Source organism: Pelophylax lessonae (genome assembly GCF_965119305.1).
Source record: "Pelophylax lessonae genome assembly, chromosome: 3".
Lineage (NCBI taxonomy): Eukaryota > Metazoa > Chordata > Amphibia > Anura > Ranidae > Pelophylax > Pelophylax lessonae.
The window spans coordinates 663,265,156-663,282,226 of NC_138770.1; the positions used below are offsets into that span (position 1 = coordinate 663,265,156).

General features: G+C 43.9%; 1 protein-coding gene across 1 annotated transcript in view; it reads left to right on the forward strand.

The window, feature by feature from the left end:
- PLCB1 (phospholipase C beta 1) overlaps positions 1 to 17,071 on the forward strand; it is a 1,154,983-nt gene that overhangs the window by 824,778 nt on the left and 313,134 nt on the right. Inside the window, exon 12 of the mRNA XM_082249959.1 lies at positions 4,433 to 4,515. Within this exon, the coding sequence (XP_082106085.1) occupies positions 4,433 to 4,515 (83 nt within the window). The remainder of the gene's footprint in view (positions 1 to 4,432; positions 4,516 to 17,071) is intronic.

The following is a 17,071-nucleotide window of genomic DNA, read 5'->3' on the forward strand; positions in this document are numbered from 1 at the left end:
GCGGAAGACAAAATAAAAAGAAGTGCAGTTACCATTAAAGAAATATAGTTACTATTACCAATAATAATAATAATAACCAACATATCGTATGTATATTTATATTGCATTAAAAAAAAAAAAACAATCACCATGCCTGCAATTATACCTAAAACAAAAACATGCAGGTAAATTACAGGTACAATTGCTGTACCTCATGGAGCTCATATGCAGCCACTGAAAAGCCTCCTCCCTGTTCTTCCTCCTCTCCTCATGCTCTGCTTCACCTCCCCTCGGGGAAAAGCACGCCAGCCAGCGTCTCCTGGGACCTGCGTCTTGCACATCCCAGAAAGCTGTGCGTACACTTGACCCGCCCCTAGCAACCGATAACCTCATCGATTGGCAAGATGCGATCGGACGGCCCGCACAGCTTCCCAAATGCCTGTGGCAGCGGGAAGTGAGCTTTAGACAGCGGACCAGAACCGCTGTAACAACAAGGCTTAACTGAGTGGCCAACACAGTTTGTAGATCAGATGGGGTAATTTTGCCACGGCACACCTGGGGACTCTTCCCGGGACACCAGTGTGCCGTGGCACACAGGTTGAAAAACGCTGCTCTAGAGGTTGTTAGGGGTTCCTTGAGCAATGAGTCATTTCTGCCTCTCAGATAAATTATCACTGACACCATTGATGTTTTTAGCTATCTGTAAAGAGGTAACTCTTCCAATGACCACAAGTGTAAGGAGCATTCTTCTCACTGACCATCGCACTAATGTATAATGCATTGTAGATATAATAATTATTAGCAAGGGTTCCCTGAGACCAGAAAGATATTTGAAGGGTTCCTGTGTATTGAAAGGGTTGGGAGAGGCTGTGCTAGAGGCTTTGGGACTGCAGGGCTTGTAATGGGATCTGACCATCTGAGGTCTCTCAAGTGCACAGCAGGCAGCAGAAGAAATTGAGTTATTTAACATCCTTGAATTATCTGACATCTTTATAAATAAAATCAAGCTTTACATGTGCATTTTAAAAAGCTCTGACTCACGGTTTGAAGTGTCTTGTGTCACCAAAACTGTAGGATTTTTGTGTCACCAAAACTGCTATACGATATAGCAGAAAAAAAAATGAATACCTCCTGGAACCAGTGAGAGGACATCAATAGCTAATATGGAAAAAAATATGGTGAATTTTAAACTTAATTTGCTTGCTTTCAAATTCAGAAGTAATTGGACTCTTAAGAAGCAGCCCAGAGATTGACTGATTGGCCATGCACACTTCTACTTGTGACTTATTAAACTCTGTCCAGGAGGAATAAGCCGTGCTTTGTGCCTTTATTAGAGGGGATTGAGAAATTCTTCTGGTTGATTCATACAGCATTTCTCTTTTTGCGATTGTTTATTACTAATATTTTATCCTTAAAGTTATAATTTACCCATTCCTGCCCCTTCCCAGCAGCCCCTTTAACCGGGTCTTAATGCAGGGAGGTGGGAAGGATTTCTAGATCACTGTGATTGGATATCACAGTGGTCACGTGTTTGGGAGCCCATCCCATTGCCTCCCAATCATAATCAGAGGCATCCTTGACAGCTCAGTCACTGCGCTAGGAATGCGCTCTTTCAGTACTGAAACCTCAGCCGTCATGCATGCACATGTGTAGCGTGTGGTCGGTAAAGTGGCTCCTACCTTTTCCACATAGTCTCTTAACCACTTCTGGACTGGAAGGATTTGCCCCCTTAATTACCAGGCCATTTTTTGTGATTCAGGACTACGTTACTTTAACGGACAATTGCGCGGTCGTGCGACATTATACCGAAATAAAATGTATGTCCTTTTTTTCCCACAGATAGAGCTTTCTTTTAGTGGTATTTGATCACCTCTGCGACTTTTATTTTTTTGCGCTATAAACAAAAAGAAGCAACAATTCTGGAAAAAATATATATTTTTCACATTCTGCTTTATAACATTCCCCAAAAAAAATTAAAAAATCTAAATTTTTCATCCTTTTAGGCCAATTTGTATTCTGCTACATAGTTTTGGTAAGCAAAAAAAAATTGCAATAAGTGTATATTGATTGGTTTGCGCACAAGTTGGGGAAAGTTGGGGAAAGATTTAAGTCATTTTTATTTATATTTATTTATTTTTTTCTACTAGTAATGGCGGAAATATACGATTTTTAGCTACACATCGGTGGACAGATCATACCCCTAACTGACATTTTTGACACTTTTGGGGGGACCAGTAACATTACTACAGTAATCAGTGCTACAAATATGCACTGTTACTGTAATAATGACACTGGCAGGGAAGGGGTCAACAAAGTGGTGATCAAAAGGTTAAATGTGAGCCTAGGGGAGTGTTTTCTAACTGTGGGGGGAGGGACTTGTGAAATGAGGACAGAAATCTGTGATCCTATATAGAAGGTTCACAGGCGCTCTGTGATCATTTCAGAGAGAAGAATGGTCAGCTGTGTTTACAACAGCTGACTGTCCTTCTCTCTCAGGAGGGAGCGATCACGGGTGCCCGGCGGCAGTCGCGGCCAACGGTCCCATGGATCGGCATCCCCGCTGCCTAGTGGGGGCAGGAGCATGCGCGTGCCCCCAGCACCATGCGTGTGACCGACAGAGAGCTACGTCTTTTCACGCAGCCGAGCCAGCCTGCCCCAGTAAATCTGCGGCGGTCGGTCAGGAAGTGGTTAAAGTAGTTGTAAACCCTTACATATACCCAGTGAAGTGACTGCATTCAGGTGATACACAGCGATTAAACAAATCCTCCTACATAAGTTATACCTCTTTATCTGGACTCTCTTCTCTACAGCCTTCTAAAGCACACATTTTACATAGCACTCCTTAGTTCCAGAAGGCAGGGGGCAGGGATCTGATACTGCACACTGCACAGAAATAAACAGGGTTTTTCAACCAGGGTGCCGTAAAGGGTCCCCCGGAGTGCTGCGGTAAAAAGACATAAAGCCCTTTACAGTCCGACCACAAAAAGCTTACTCTGTTAACTTCTGTGTACAGAGAGGAGGAAGCCGTGTCCTTCCAACCGATGACGTCATTGGTTGCTATGGACCGGTCAAGAGGCTTGTACAGCTTTCAGTTTTTCCCACAAGAGTACAGATAATAGCATAAAGGAGGGGAGAGCCAGGAGGAGGTATGGGGTGAGTTCTCTTCCTCCTCTCTGTACACAGAAATTAACAGAGTAACCCTTTCATAATAGGACTATAAAGGACTTCCATACCTCCCCCTATCCCCTCTCCAGGCTGCTCATGTTCCGTGGGTGGGGGCAGTAATCTATCCCTGCACAGTCCTGCACAACCCCCCCCCCATAGGGATTGGGGGTATTTGTACTAGCAGGGAGGATTTGCCTTACTAGCTATATTTTAGGGCTTTTTCACAGTGCAGGAATGCATGTGAAATTACGCGTTTTCCCGCACTGCACAAATATGCGCTGCCTTTTGTTTACGGTTGTTTACGTTTGTGCCCACTAAAATGCATTTTGGTGGGGCGCAATTTAAAAATCATGCCAGCACCTTTTTTGCGTGTTTCACGAGCATAGAGCAGCCATTAAAAACTGCAACATACGGGAACATGCATAAAAGCGCTCACGCTCAGACGCACCTTCTTGTGTGAATGAACCTTCAGACTGGTGTGCCTCAATTGTGCACGATTCTAAGGGGTGCAGAATGGTGAGTGTAACCTGAGACCTGAGTGGTGGGAATGGACACACACCCCTCTTCATAATTATATAGGGCAGGGCTTCCCAAACTTTTTTGGGCCGAGACCCACTTCTAAATACAGTTATTTTTCCTGATCCACTTGCTTGTAATTGAATATTGTAAAGCGCTACAGAATTTGTTGGCGCTATATAAATGCAAATAATAATGCATATTTTAAAGGGAGGGGGATTTTAAATTAAAAATAGAAGCTGCCATGAACTTCTGACACCGCCGGGCCACCTGGTCCTGAATCCATCGCGATTTGACTGCTCTGAATTTGCGCGTAATTTGCGCGTGATCACACAGCACAATTTTAAGCTGGCCCGTTCTCAGTGATTTCCGGCTCAGCATGACCCACTCAAATGCAGCTCGCAACCCACCAGTGGGTCCCGACCCACAGTTTGGGAACTCCTGATATAGGGAAACATACACAGCTGAGGCTGTCAATCACCTGCTGTGTGCTGGAGGGGGGAAGAGGTCGTCTCCTGGGATTCGGTAGCATCGGCATAGACTGTCAGAAGTGACTCATGCAGATAACAGGAGAGGTTAGGTTTACTAACACTTGGATGCAGCCCCACCTCAAGGGAGGACTTTAACTTTTTTAGGAGTTTGGGGGCTTTATTGAATTATATGTCTGATTCTGAAACTGTGTACTTCTATATGAGTCAGGAAATGTTAAGAGTTATTGTCTATTATACCCACAGGGAAGTATTTTTAACCATGACTTTTATTTGGTCTGCAGGAAGTTATAGAAGCTATCGCGGAGTGTGCATTTAAGACCTCGCCGTACCCAATTTTGCTGTCTTTTGAAAATCATGTGGACTCGTAAGTAGTAAGATTTGTTTTAGGCTCTATTCAGATTGGTCTACATCTTTATGTTTCATCACCAATTCTAAAAATCATGAGTATAATTACCTAAAAATATAATATCACAAATACATATATATATATATATATATATATATATATATATATATATATACAGTATCTCACAAATCTGAGTACACCCCTCACAGTTTTGTAAATATTTTATTCTTTTCATGTGACAACACTGAGGCCCCGTTCACATCGCCGCGATCCGACTTGGGGGGGGCGACCTCCGAGGTCGCGGTGCGAGCAGCGCGCTGCAACCTCGGAGCGGCCGCCACGGACTTCATAACATTGAAGTCTATGGCGGTCGCCTCCGGGTCGCCCCAAAGAAGCTCCGGACCCTTTTTCTAAGTCGGAGCGACTTGTGTCCCTCCTATTAAAACGGGTCCGCAGCTTCCCTATGGAAGGTGACCTACGGCGACCTGTGAGGCGACCAGGTCGCCTCACAGGTCGCCTTAGTGTGAACGGGGACTGAAGAAATGACACTTTGCTACAATCTAAAGTAGTGAGTGTACAGCTTGTATAACAGTGTAAATTTGCTGTCCACTCTAAATAACTCAACACACAGCCATTATTGTCTAAACCGCTGGCAACAAAAGTGAGTACACCCCTAAGTGAAAATGTCCAAATTGGGCCCAAAGTTTCAATATTTTGTTTGGCCACCATTATTTTCCAACACTGCCTGAACCCTCCTGGGCATGGAGTTCACCAGAGCTTCACAGGTTGCCACTGGAGTCCTCTTCCACTCCTCCATGATGACATCACGAAGCTGGTGGATGTTAGAGCCCTTGCGCTCCTCCACCTTCCGTTTTGAGGATCCCCCACAGATGCTCAATAGGGTTTAGGTCTGGAGACATGCTTGGCCAGTCCATCACCTTTACCCTCAGCTTCTTTAGCAAGGCAGTAGTCGTCTTGGAGGTGTGTTTGGGGTCGTTATCATGTTGGAATACTGCCCTGGCACCCAGTCTCTGAAGGGAGGGGATCATCCTCTGCTTTAGTATGTCACAGTACATGTTGGCATTCATGGTTCCCTCAATGAACTGTAGCTCCCCAGTGCCGGCAGCACTCATGCAGCCCCAGACCATGACACTCCACCACCATGCTTGACTGTAGGCAAGGCACACTTCTCTTTGTACTCCTCACCTGGTTGCCGCCACACACGCTTGACACCATCTGAACCAAATAAGTTTATCTTGGTCTCATCAGAGCACAGGACATTATTCCAGTAATCCATGTCCTTAGTCTGCTTCAGCAAACTGTTTGCGGGCTTTCTTGTGCATCATCTTTAGAAAAGGCTTCCTTCTGGGATGACAGCCATGCAGACCAACTTGATGCCGTGTGTGCCGTGCGGCATATGGTCTGAGCACTGACAGGCTGACCCCCCACCCCTTCAACCTCTGCAGCAATGCTGGCAGCTCTCATACATCTATTTCCTAAAGACAACCTCTGGATATGACGCTGAGCATGTGCGCTCAACTTCTTTGCTCGACCATAGTGAGGCCTGTTCTGAGTGAAACCTGTCCTGGTAAACTGCTGTATGGTCTTGGCCACCGTGCTGCAGCTCAGTTTCAGGGTCTTTCTCCACTCCAAAACTGGGTGGAATTTTAGTGTAAGAACATTTGGTCGTTTCTCTAATCATTTACGGGGTCAAATCAACTTTTATTTGTGACCGCAATTACGAGAAAATTTAAAGGAGCAGGGTGAAATGTTGTTCTCAAATGCACGAACTTCTAACAGTGTATGTATGAGGGTCAGACATTCTAAAATTGAATGTTAAAAGCAAACTAAATTTTGAAGTACTTTCAAATAACATTCGAACGCTATGAGAATTTCCTTCTTTTTTTTTTTTGGATAGAGTGGAGAGGGTCTACAACCCCTGTTAGGTTTTAAACAGGAGTAGAGGGGAAATCTTGATGGCACTAGTTCCGATCACAGCCAGGGATTCCCTCACTTTGGAGGGATTTCTTCACCTGGGACAGGAAGTGGATGGAAATCTACCCAATGGGGAAACAGATGGCAAATAAATGTGACCCTTCTCTATCTATCTATCTATCTATCTATCTATCTATCTATCTATCTATCTATCTATCTATCTATCTATCTATCTATCTATCTATCTATCTATCTATCTATCTATCTATCTATCTATCTAGGCCTTTTGTTTACGGTATACTGTTACCTGTTAGCATCGGTGTACTGGATGCCCCTCATCTGGTAATCGTTCAGCTCAGACAGATCCTAGTAAGGCAGAGTCCCGGTCAGCCCCACATTTGGACCTGTCACCCTGTATGATGAAGAAGTAAAGCTGTTGTCATGAAGATGAGGCCTACTGAATTGTTGATCCCCAGCTTGTCCTGGCCAGATTGATAGGGCTGAAGATGGTATTTCTTGAGTGGGAAGTTTGAGCAGTGCTGTATCCTGCAGAGGGGGCCCCAAGACCATGTCCTACATACAGGGGTCAGCTGTCACCGGCAGGACACTTTTGTACGGGGGGGAAGGGGGTGGCAGGAGAGCTCTGTATTGGGGGGAGGGGGGTATGAAAGTTCTGTATTGGGAAAGAGAGGGGATTTAGTGGGTGGCAGGAATTTTCTGTAATGAGGTTGGGGGGGGGGGGGAGAGATTTGAGGTGGAGAGCGAGAGTTCCCTCTCTCCGTCATATCAATAACTATCATAAAACCAACATGTCTGGTGTCAAGGAGCTCATCTTTGCGCCGCTATGCTTTACAGGCAGTTTTATAATTGTGTGCTGCACAGGAGGAGAGTTATGAGATATTATTTTTTGAGATTTAAAGGGTTGAAGGTCACACAGCTTGTCCCAAAAGACTAAGTAAGGCTTTTACACATCTGTAATAACTTGGGATGTAGACAATTTGCTTGGTGTTCAGTAAGGAGCACACAGAGTCTAATAAGCACACCAATTAGACATTTGACCTGTGCTCAACACTGTAGGACTCAAATCCTTTGCATATCTTGAATTAACTAATGGGTACTTTCTTATTAGAATGTCTGATTTAATTTTTATCAGACTAATCATCATGGACAACTAGAAATGGTTATGACATCAAGAGAAAGTATAATGCAACCCTTCGCTCCCTCTTTTGGCTGCGTCATGACACTGGTATTATCTAAGTTTGTAAGAAAGTGTATAATAGTAGAAGTGCTTCTCTAGTACCATGGAAATATTCCTGTGTATCGCTACATGTGTCAGCATCTAATATTTCTTTAGTTCCCATCTTTTGTTTCATCTGTTTATTCTCATGGAACACAAGTACACTTCAGGGCTGCCAGAAAAAAAGTCTGTTGCTGTTTACTTTTTTGGATTACATCTACTTATCATGATCTCAAGGAAACAGTTGCAGTGTAAATTTTTTAGGTGATATACCATATCCAGTGTTGTACAGGGAGCTGCAGCAGCTATAATAGTGGGCATTGGTAGACCATGGCATGTTCCCCATACCTTCTATTGCGTGCCCCAGATCTTCTATTGAATGCCCCAATTCTTTTATTGTGTGCTTCAGGTCTTAATTTGAGTGCCCCAAGTCTTCTATTGAGTGCCCCGGTTATTCTATTGTGTGAATGAGGTCTTCTATTGAGTGCCTCAGATCTTCAATTGAGTGCCCCAAGTCTTCTATTGCGTGCCCCAGTTATTCTATTGTGTGACTGAGGTCTTCTATTGAGTGCCTCAGATCTTCAATTGAGTGCCCCAAGTCTTCTATTGCGTGCCCCAGTTATTCTATTGTGTGACTGAGGTCTTCTATTGAGTGCCTCAGATCTTCAATTGAGTGCCCCAAGTCTTCTATTGCGTGCCCCAGTTATTCTATTGTGTGACTGAGGTCTTCTATTGAGTGCCTCAGATCTTCAATTGAGTGCCCCAGGTCTTCTATTGCGTGCCCCAGGTCTTCTATTGAGTGCCCCAGATCTTCTATTGAGTGCCCCAGTTATTCTATTGTTTGACCGAAGTCTTCTATTGAGTACCTCAGATATTCAATTGAGTGCCCCAAGTCTTCTTATGAATGCCTCAGGTCTTCCCTTGAGTGCCTCAGGTCTTCTATTGCTTACCACAGGTCTTCTATTGAGTGTCTCAGGTCTTCAATTGAATGCATCAGGTCTTTGATTGAGTGCCACAGTTCTTCTATTGTGTACCCTAGGTCTTCTATAGAGTACCTTGGGTCTTCTATTGAGTTACCCAGGTCTTCTCTTGAGTGCCCCACTTCTTCTTTTGTGTTCCCCAGGTCTTCTATTGAGTGCCTCAGTTCTTCTATTGAGAACTCTAGGTCTTCTATTGAGTGCCCCAGGTCATCTATTGAGTCTCCCAGGTCTCCTTTGCAATAATCCTCAGTATTATTCATGTACATTGACAATCATTTATAATCTGTTTTTAAATGTATAATTTGGAATGGATAGGGTTAACAGCCATTGACCGAGATCTTTTTAATACCTGTTCTTCATATATGGGAAGTTGAACTTGTGTTTTAGCACATTGCAATATGGGCTTTAAAATGCATTAGTGTAAATTGGCCCTAACATACACCTTTCCTGAGGGCAACATGGAGTCTGCTATTACCGATATCTCCTTCTGCAATTGCTAGCTTCCTGGCTGATATGCTTTCCTTCCTGTAGCAATACCTGCAATCATTAAGCAGAAATGCACGTATAAGGATATCTGACTATTCTGATCTGTGTACTCTTGCTGAGTGCCGACTACAGCGACAAGGGAGGAAGATTTCCGCTAAACAAGAAGAACACATCTAACTAAGGTTAAGTAATGTCCCTTGTGCTGATTTTTTATTCTTTTTTTTTATTATTTAAAACTTTGATTTTAAAGTAAAAACCTTCCATGAGCAAAATGGACAGGGTCCCACTGTTGAGTTATTTGAGGAAATGGCTATTATGCAGACAGAGAAAGGACTGGAGCCATTGGGTCAGCATAATAGCCATTTCCTCGAATAACTCAACAGTGGGAGCCTGGGCATTTTGCTCATGAAAGGTTTTTACTTTAAAATCGAGGTTTAAAAAAAAAAATTAAAATAAAAATAAAAAATCAGCACAAGGGACATTACTTAACCTTAGTTAGATGTGTTCTTGTTTGGTGGAAATCTTCCTCCCTTGTTGCTGTAGTCAGCACTCAGCAAGAGTGCCCAACTATGCCTGCCCTTTCCGCCCAGCTCTCACTTTGATAGAAGCAGGTACTAAGGCTTCCATAGACCATGGTCTGTGAATGCTGTTCTACAGCAGACGCATGGTGGTGCAAATAACTGTTAATGGTACACATGCGCATTTCTGTGTGCATCAAACCGCATAGCACCATGCGGGTTGGTACGGCATGTTTTTTGGAAGAGGGTCGAGGATTAATTTCCGCATTTCTCTTAGGGCAGTCAAATTAAATGAATAGGTTGTTCTATAAGTGATGCGTGCAAACGCATACGCGCTCAGTCACATCTGTACATGTGAACCTAGCCTTAGGCTTTAAAATGTATCTTCCTGAAACATACAGCTCTGCATCACAGACAGGAAAATATTTCTTATGGTCTATCACAGTGGTCTCCAAACTGTGGCCCATGGGACAGATGTGGCCCTTTGCTTACATTTCTCTAACCCTTGGGGCACTGTTAATTTTTCAATGATCACCAATGATGAGGCACCATTCATCCTACTGACACCAACAATGGGGCACAATTTCTTCCATGTACACCAATAATGGGGCACTATTCCTTCCACTGACCCCAATGATGAGGCATAGTTCCTCCCACTAATACCAATGATGGGGCACTATTCCTCCCACTGACACCAATGATGAGGCACTATTCCTCCCACTGACTCCAATGATGAGGCACTATTACTCCCACTGACACCCATGATGGGGCACTATTCCTCCCACTAATACCAATGATGGGACACTATTCCTCCCACTAATACCAATGATGGGACACTATTCCTCCCACTAATACCAATGATGGGACACTATTCCTCCCACTAATACCAATGATGGGACACTATTCCTCCCACTAATACCAATGATGGGGCACTATTCCTCCCACTAATACCAATGATGGGGCACTATTCCTTCCACTGACCCCAATGATGAGGCATAGTTCTTCCTACTAATACCAATGATGGGGCACTATTCCTTCCACTGACTCCAATGATGAGGCACTATTCCTCCCACTAATACCAATGATGGGGCACTATTCCTTCCACTTAAACCAATGATGGGGCACTATTCCTCTCACTAATACCAATGATGGGACACTATTCCTCCCACTGACACCAATGATGGGGCACTATTCCTCCCACTGACACCAATGATGGGGCACTATTCCTCCCACTCATACCAATGATGGGGCACTATTCTTCCCACTAATACCAATGATGGGACACTATTCATCCCACTAATACCAATGATGGGACACTATTCATCCCACTAATACCAATGATGAGGCACTATTCCTCCCACTGACACCAATGATGGGGCACTATTACTCCCACTAATACCAATGATGGGACACTATTCATCCCACTAATACCAATGATGGGGCACTATTCCTCCCACTGATACCAATGATGGGGCACTATTCCTCCCACTAATACCAAAGATGGGGCACTGTTCCTTCCTTCTACTGACCAAGAGTGCTTTGTAATTTTAAACTCCCACTGACCCCGCAGCCATGCTCTAATCCCGCTGATGCCGGGGCATCTTCTGCTCTTACTCTTACCCCCCTAAAGTCTGATGGTTTGTAATCTGGCCCTTTGTTTACAAAGTTTGGAGACCCCTGGTCTGTCACAAGACATTTTAGACCCGTGTGTGTTATTGGCCTCGGCATACTGGAACAGTTTCTCAGTTTCAATTAACTTTTTAAACGGTTTGAAGGAATTCGGCATGTTTCATTGAAGAGACACACATGTGGATCGTGTCCTGCGGAACATGACACCTATTCTTTGAGAGAGTAGAAATAAAAAGGTTTTGACACTTTGAAAAGAACAAAGCGCGGTCTTCAAAGGCATCAATTTTCCAGGTAGATGTCTCCGCTCGGGAATCTGTGTCATTGCAAGGTTCCTGCTTACTCTGCTATTCAGAAGACAGGGAACTGTTCTGGGGAATGAATAGAAAGGTTAACTCAGGAAAATGTTACACTGATAAGACAAAATTCTCATTTATCAGAGCTTTATCTGGAATATTAGATCAGAGCATACATTGGTGTCCTAAGGTGTGTTTGAGAGTTTATGTAGAATTACGAGAATGTCTGATGTCTGGATCAATCTGCCAACTGTGTTGTAATTCCATATGTCAGATAAAGCTGACCTCCTCCTTCCCCTAAACAAACTTGACTACCTAAATACGTACTATTAACTAAAATGAATACATTTAGCAGTACTTACCTGCATCCTCCTTCCCCATGCTGAGCACTTTGTGTCCTCCGCTCGGATTGGAAACCCATGTCACCATTAAAAAAAAAAAAAAAAAATTGGCATAAATTCTCTTACAGCTCATCAGTTTAGAGTTAAAATGGTTGTAAGCCCTTACATATACCCAGTGAAGTGACTGGCCTCAGGTGATACACGGAGATGTATCATCCTACATAAGTTGTACCTGTTTATCTGCAGTCTTTTCTTCTCTACATTTTTTCAAAGTTCAGAATTTACACAGGATATCTCATCTCTGAAAGGGTTGGGGAGCTGAAGTTACACTCAGACCTGTGCGCCCTGATTGGAGGGAAGGGACACAACCTCTTTCACACAGCACACATGAGCAGAGCAGAGGCTGTCAATCACAGGTTGTGTGCTGGAGCTCCCTCCCCTATCACCTTTTTCATCTTGGTGTCAGGAAAACTTGTCAGAATTGATAGCAGAAGAATGAGGCAGCAGACAGCAAACACATTAATGGCACTTTTCCACTGCAAGTACCGGCTCGGCCCTGCTTGGCCCTGCTTGGCCCTGCTTGGCCCGGTTTGCTTTTTTACTGCTGGTACCGCATGGTACGGTGTTGGAACAGTTCGGTACGGTACGGTATGGTTTGCTTTTCCACTAAAGTAGTACTAAAGTTAAGTGGGTGGGATAACAACGATTCTCTGACCAATCAGTGGCTAGTAGTGACTGCATGCAAAGGATTGTGGGATATGGTACCGGGTATGGTACCTCTTGGAACCACAATCGAGGTGGTACTGTTTTTGAGAGCCGTACCGTTTGGTTCCATGCAGTGGAAAAGCGCAGCCGTACCATACCGTACCGAACCGTTCCTACACCCCACCCACTTACTAAAGTTAAGTGGGTGGGATAACAACGATTCTCTGACCAATCAGTGGCTAGTAGTGACTGCATGCAAAGGATTGTGGGATATGGTACCGGGTATGGTACCTCTTGGAACCACAATCGAGGTGGTACTGTTTTTGAGAGCCGTACCGTTTGGTTCCATGCAGTGGAAAAGCGCAGCTGTACCGTACCGAACCGTTCCTACACCGTACCATGCGGTACCACCAGTGGAAAAGCACAGAAGCGAGCCGAACCGTTCGGTTCCATGCAGTGGAAAAGCGCCATTAGTACCCTGGATGGAGACAAGCACACACTATAGAGGGATAAGCTTTCTTCACACTTCTTGTCCAAGGTTTACAACCACATAACCCATATTTAAGGGACCTCTGCAGACCTGTGCACCCTGATTGGAGGGAAGGGACACAACCTCCTTCACACAGCACACATGAGCAGAGCTGAGGCTGTCAATCACAGGCTGTGCGCTGGAGCTCCCTCCCCTATCACCTTTTTCTTCTTGGTGTCAGGAAAACTTTTTAGAATTGGTAGCAGAGGAAGGAGGCAGCAGACAGAAATAACACTTAGTGCCTTGGATGGAGACAAGCACACACTATAGAGGGATAAGCTTTCTTCACATTTCTTGTCTGACGTTTACAACCATAGAAACCGTATTAAAGGGACCTCAAATTATATTTTCTTACTCTGGCGTGCACTGCAATATATTACATTTGGTGCACTTGTTTAAGTAGACGTTTGTGCTCTATGAGTGCACTTACGTTTATATGTGTGTGCGCGCAGGGCAGAATGGGGGAGTGTTTCATTTTTTATCATGCACTTAACTTTTTGCTATCCTAAGGGCTTAACAGGATTCTCTTTATGGAGAGATCAGGGGTCTTCATGTCTCCCCTTCCCACTACTTCACCCAATCAAGCATTGAATGTGCACATGCAAGCACAGTAAAAGTGATCAGATCACTTTTATACATATGACTAAACAACGCAGAACATTAGCTTGTTTCAGCTTTTTTCAGATTCTGGACGTGCTAGATATGTCCAAAATGCTGAACGTATTAATATGGTTCCAGGCAGAGCAGTTATATGCAAAATGTTTTAACTCATGACAACCAGTCAAATGACTGGAGGATGAATTCTGGTGGTTTGCTGTTCAGTTATAGCCTTTTACACTTTGCCCATTGCTCCAGCAGCCAATCAAGCACAGTCTATGCTAATGCATGCATAGTAAAAATCGGGTGGTTCTGTAGCCACACAGATCACTTTTACACTAACACCAGGAGATGGCTAAAAAACACAGAAAAAGATTACAACTGCCGTACTGGATACGTCCAAAACTGAACTTGTTAAAGAGGTTCCACACAGAGCAGATATATGCAACATGTAATAACTGGTGGTTTGCTGTTAAGTACAGCCTTCTGCAATTTGCCAATTGCTCCTGCCAATTAAGCACATGTAAAAGTGCACAAACGCTTGGAAACATCTAAACAACACAGAAACAAGTTCACAGAGCTTGTTTCAGCCTGTTTAGATTGTGGACATACTTGATATGTCTAAGATGTTGATCTAGTTAATACAATTCCGCACAGAGAAGTATATAGTAAAATGTATTAACCCATGGAAACCAGTCAAATGATTGGAGGGCGAATTCTGTTGGTTTACTGTTGGGTTAAAGCCTTCACAATTTTCCCATTGCTCTAGCCAAGGGGTCTCCAAACTTTCCAAACAAAGGGCCAGTTTTTGACCTTTAGACTTTAGGGGGTTGAACTATGGTTAATGGGAGTAAAAAAAATTACATCATTGGTGTCAGTGGGAGGAATAGTGTCCCTTCATTGGTGTCAGCGGGAGGAATAGTGTCCCTTCATTGGTGTCAGTGGGAGGAATAGTGTCCCTTCATTGGTGTCAGTGGGAGGAATAGTGTCCCTTCATTGGTGTCAGTGGGTGAATTTTTCCCCATCTATATTGTCAGTGGGAGGAATAGTGTCCCTTCATTGGTGTCAGTGGGTGAATTTTTTCCCCATCTATAGTGTCAGTGGGAGGAATAGTGTCCCTTCATTGGTGTCAGTGGGTGAATTTTTTCCCCATCTATAGTGTCACTGGGAGGAATAGTGTCCCTTCATTGGTGTCAGTAGGTGAATTTGTTCCCCATCTATAGTGTCACTGGGAGGAATAGTGTCCCTTCATTAGTGTCAGTGGGTGAATTTGTTCCCCATCTATAGTTTCACTGGGAGGAATAGTGTCCCTTCATTGGTGTCAGTAGGTGAATTTGTTCCCCATCTATAGTGTCACTGGGAGGAATAGTGTCCCTTCATTGGTGTCAGTGGGTGAATTTGTTCCCCATCTATAGTGTCACTGGGAGGAATAGTGTCCCTTCATTGGTGTCAGTGGGTGAATTTGTTCCCCATCTATAGTGTCACTGGGAGGAATAGTGTCCCTTCATTAGTGTCAGTGGGTGAATTTGTTCCCCATCTATAGTTTCACTGGGAGGAATAGTGTCCCTTCATTGGTGTCAGTGGGTGAATTTGTTCCCCATCTATAGTGTCACTGGGAAGAATAGTGTCCCTTCATTGGTTTCAGTGGGTGAATTTGTTCCCCATCTATAGTGTCACTGGGAGGAATAGTTTCCCTTCATTGGTGTCAGTGGGTGAATTTGTTCCCCATCTATAGTGTCACTGGGAGGAATAGTGTCCCTTCATTGGTGTCAGTGGGTGAATTTGTTCCCCATCTATAGTGTCACTGGGAGGAATAGTGTGCCTTCATTGGTGTCAGTGGGTGAATTTGTTCCCCATCTATAGTGTCACTGGGAGGAATAGTGTCCCTTCATTGGTGTCAGTGGGTGAATTTGTTCCCCATCTATAGTGTCACTGGGAGGAATAGTGTGCCTTCATTGGTGTCAGTGGGTGAATTTGTTCCCCATCTATAGTGTCACTGGGAGGAATAGTGTGCCTTCATTGGTGTCAGTGGGTGAATTTGTTCCCCATCTATAGTGTCACTGGGAGGAATAGTGTCCCTTCGTTAGTGTCAGTGGGTGAATTTGTTCCCCATCTATAGTGTCACTGGGAGGAATGGTGTCCCTTCATTGGTGTCAGTGGGTGGATTTGTTCCCCATTTATAGTGTCACTGGGAGGAATGGTGTCCCTTCATTGGTGTCAGTGGGTGGATTTGTTCCCCATTTATAGTGTCACTGGGAGGAATAGTGTCCCTTCATTGGTGTCAGTGGGTGAATTTGTTCCCCATATATAGTGTCAGTGGGAGGAACAGTTCTCCGTCTTTGGTATCAGTGAAAGGAATAGTGCCTTGTATATGTGAAATTAATGGTGCCCCTTAGGCCTGATAAAGGTAAGCAAAGGGCCACATTCGGCCCTCGAGCCCCAGTTTGGAGACCCCTAGCTGATCAAGCACAGACTGTACACATGCAAACACAGTAAAAGTGATTGGGCGACTCTATAGCCACCCAGATCCCTTTTTCACAAATGCCAGGAGATTGCTAAACAATGCAGAAACAGGCTCACCGCTGCTACTGCGACCATGAGTATGTGTCAACCTCTTCTAATTTTAGAGTACTAGATATGTCCAAAATTCTGAACTAGGTAATATGGTTCCATGCAGAGCAGTGAAATGATAAATGTATTAACCCATGGCAACTAGTCAAATGATTGGAGAATGTATTCTGGCGGTGTTTTTTGATTTACAAGCTACCTGAAACTTTATGCAATGCTCCAACCAATCAAGCACAGACTGTGTTTATGCCTGCAAAGTGAGAGAGAATGTTTGGCTCTATAGCCACTCTGATCACTTTTATAAAAATGCCGGGTGATGGCTAAACAATGACAAAACAAACTCAAGGCTATGATAGTCATGAGCTTGTTTTTTTCAACCTGTTAAAATTTTGGACATACTAGATACCTCCAAAATGCTGATCTTGTTAATATGGTTCCATGTAGAGCAGTGATATGCAAAATGTATTAACTCACGACAACCAATCACATGATTTGAGGATAATTCCTGGTGGGTTATTGTTGTGTTACAAGCCTCTGCACTTTGCCAGTTGCTCTAGCCAATCAAGCACAGACTGTGCACATGCAAGCACATTAAAAGTGATTGAGCCTCTTTATTGCCACCCAGATCACTTTTACACAAAAGCTAGGTTACAGCTAAACAACGTAGAAACACTCAGAGCTGCTACTACAGTCATGTGCTTGTTTCAACCAGTTTAGATAGTGGACTTACTAGACATGTCCAAAATGCAATAATAT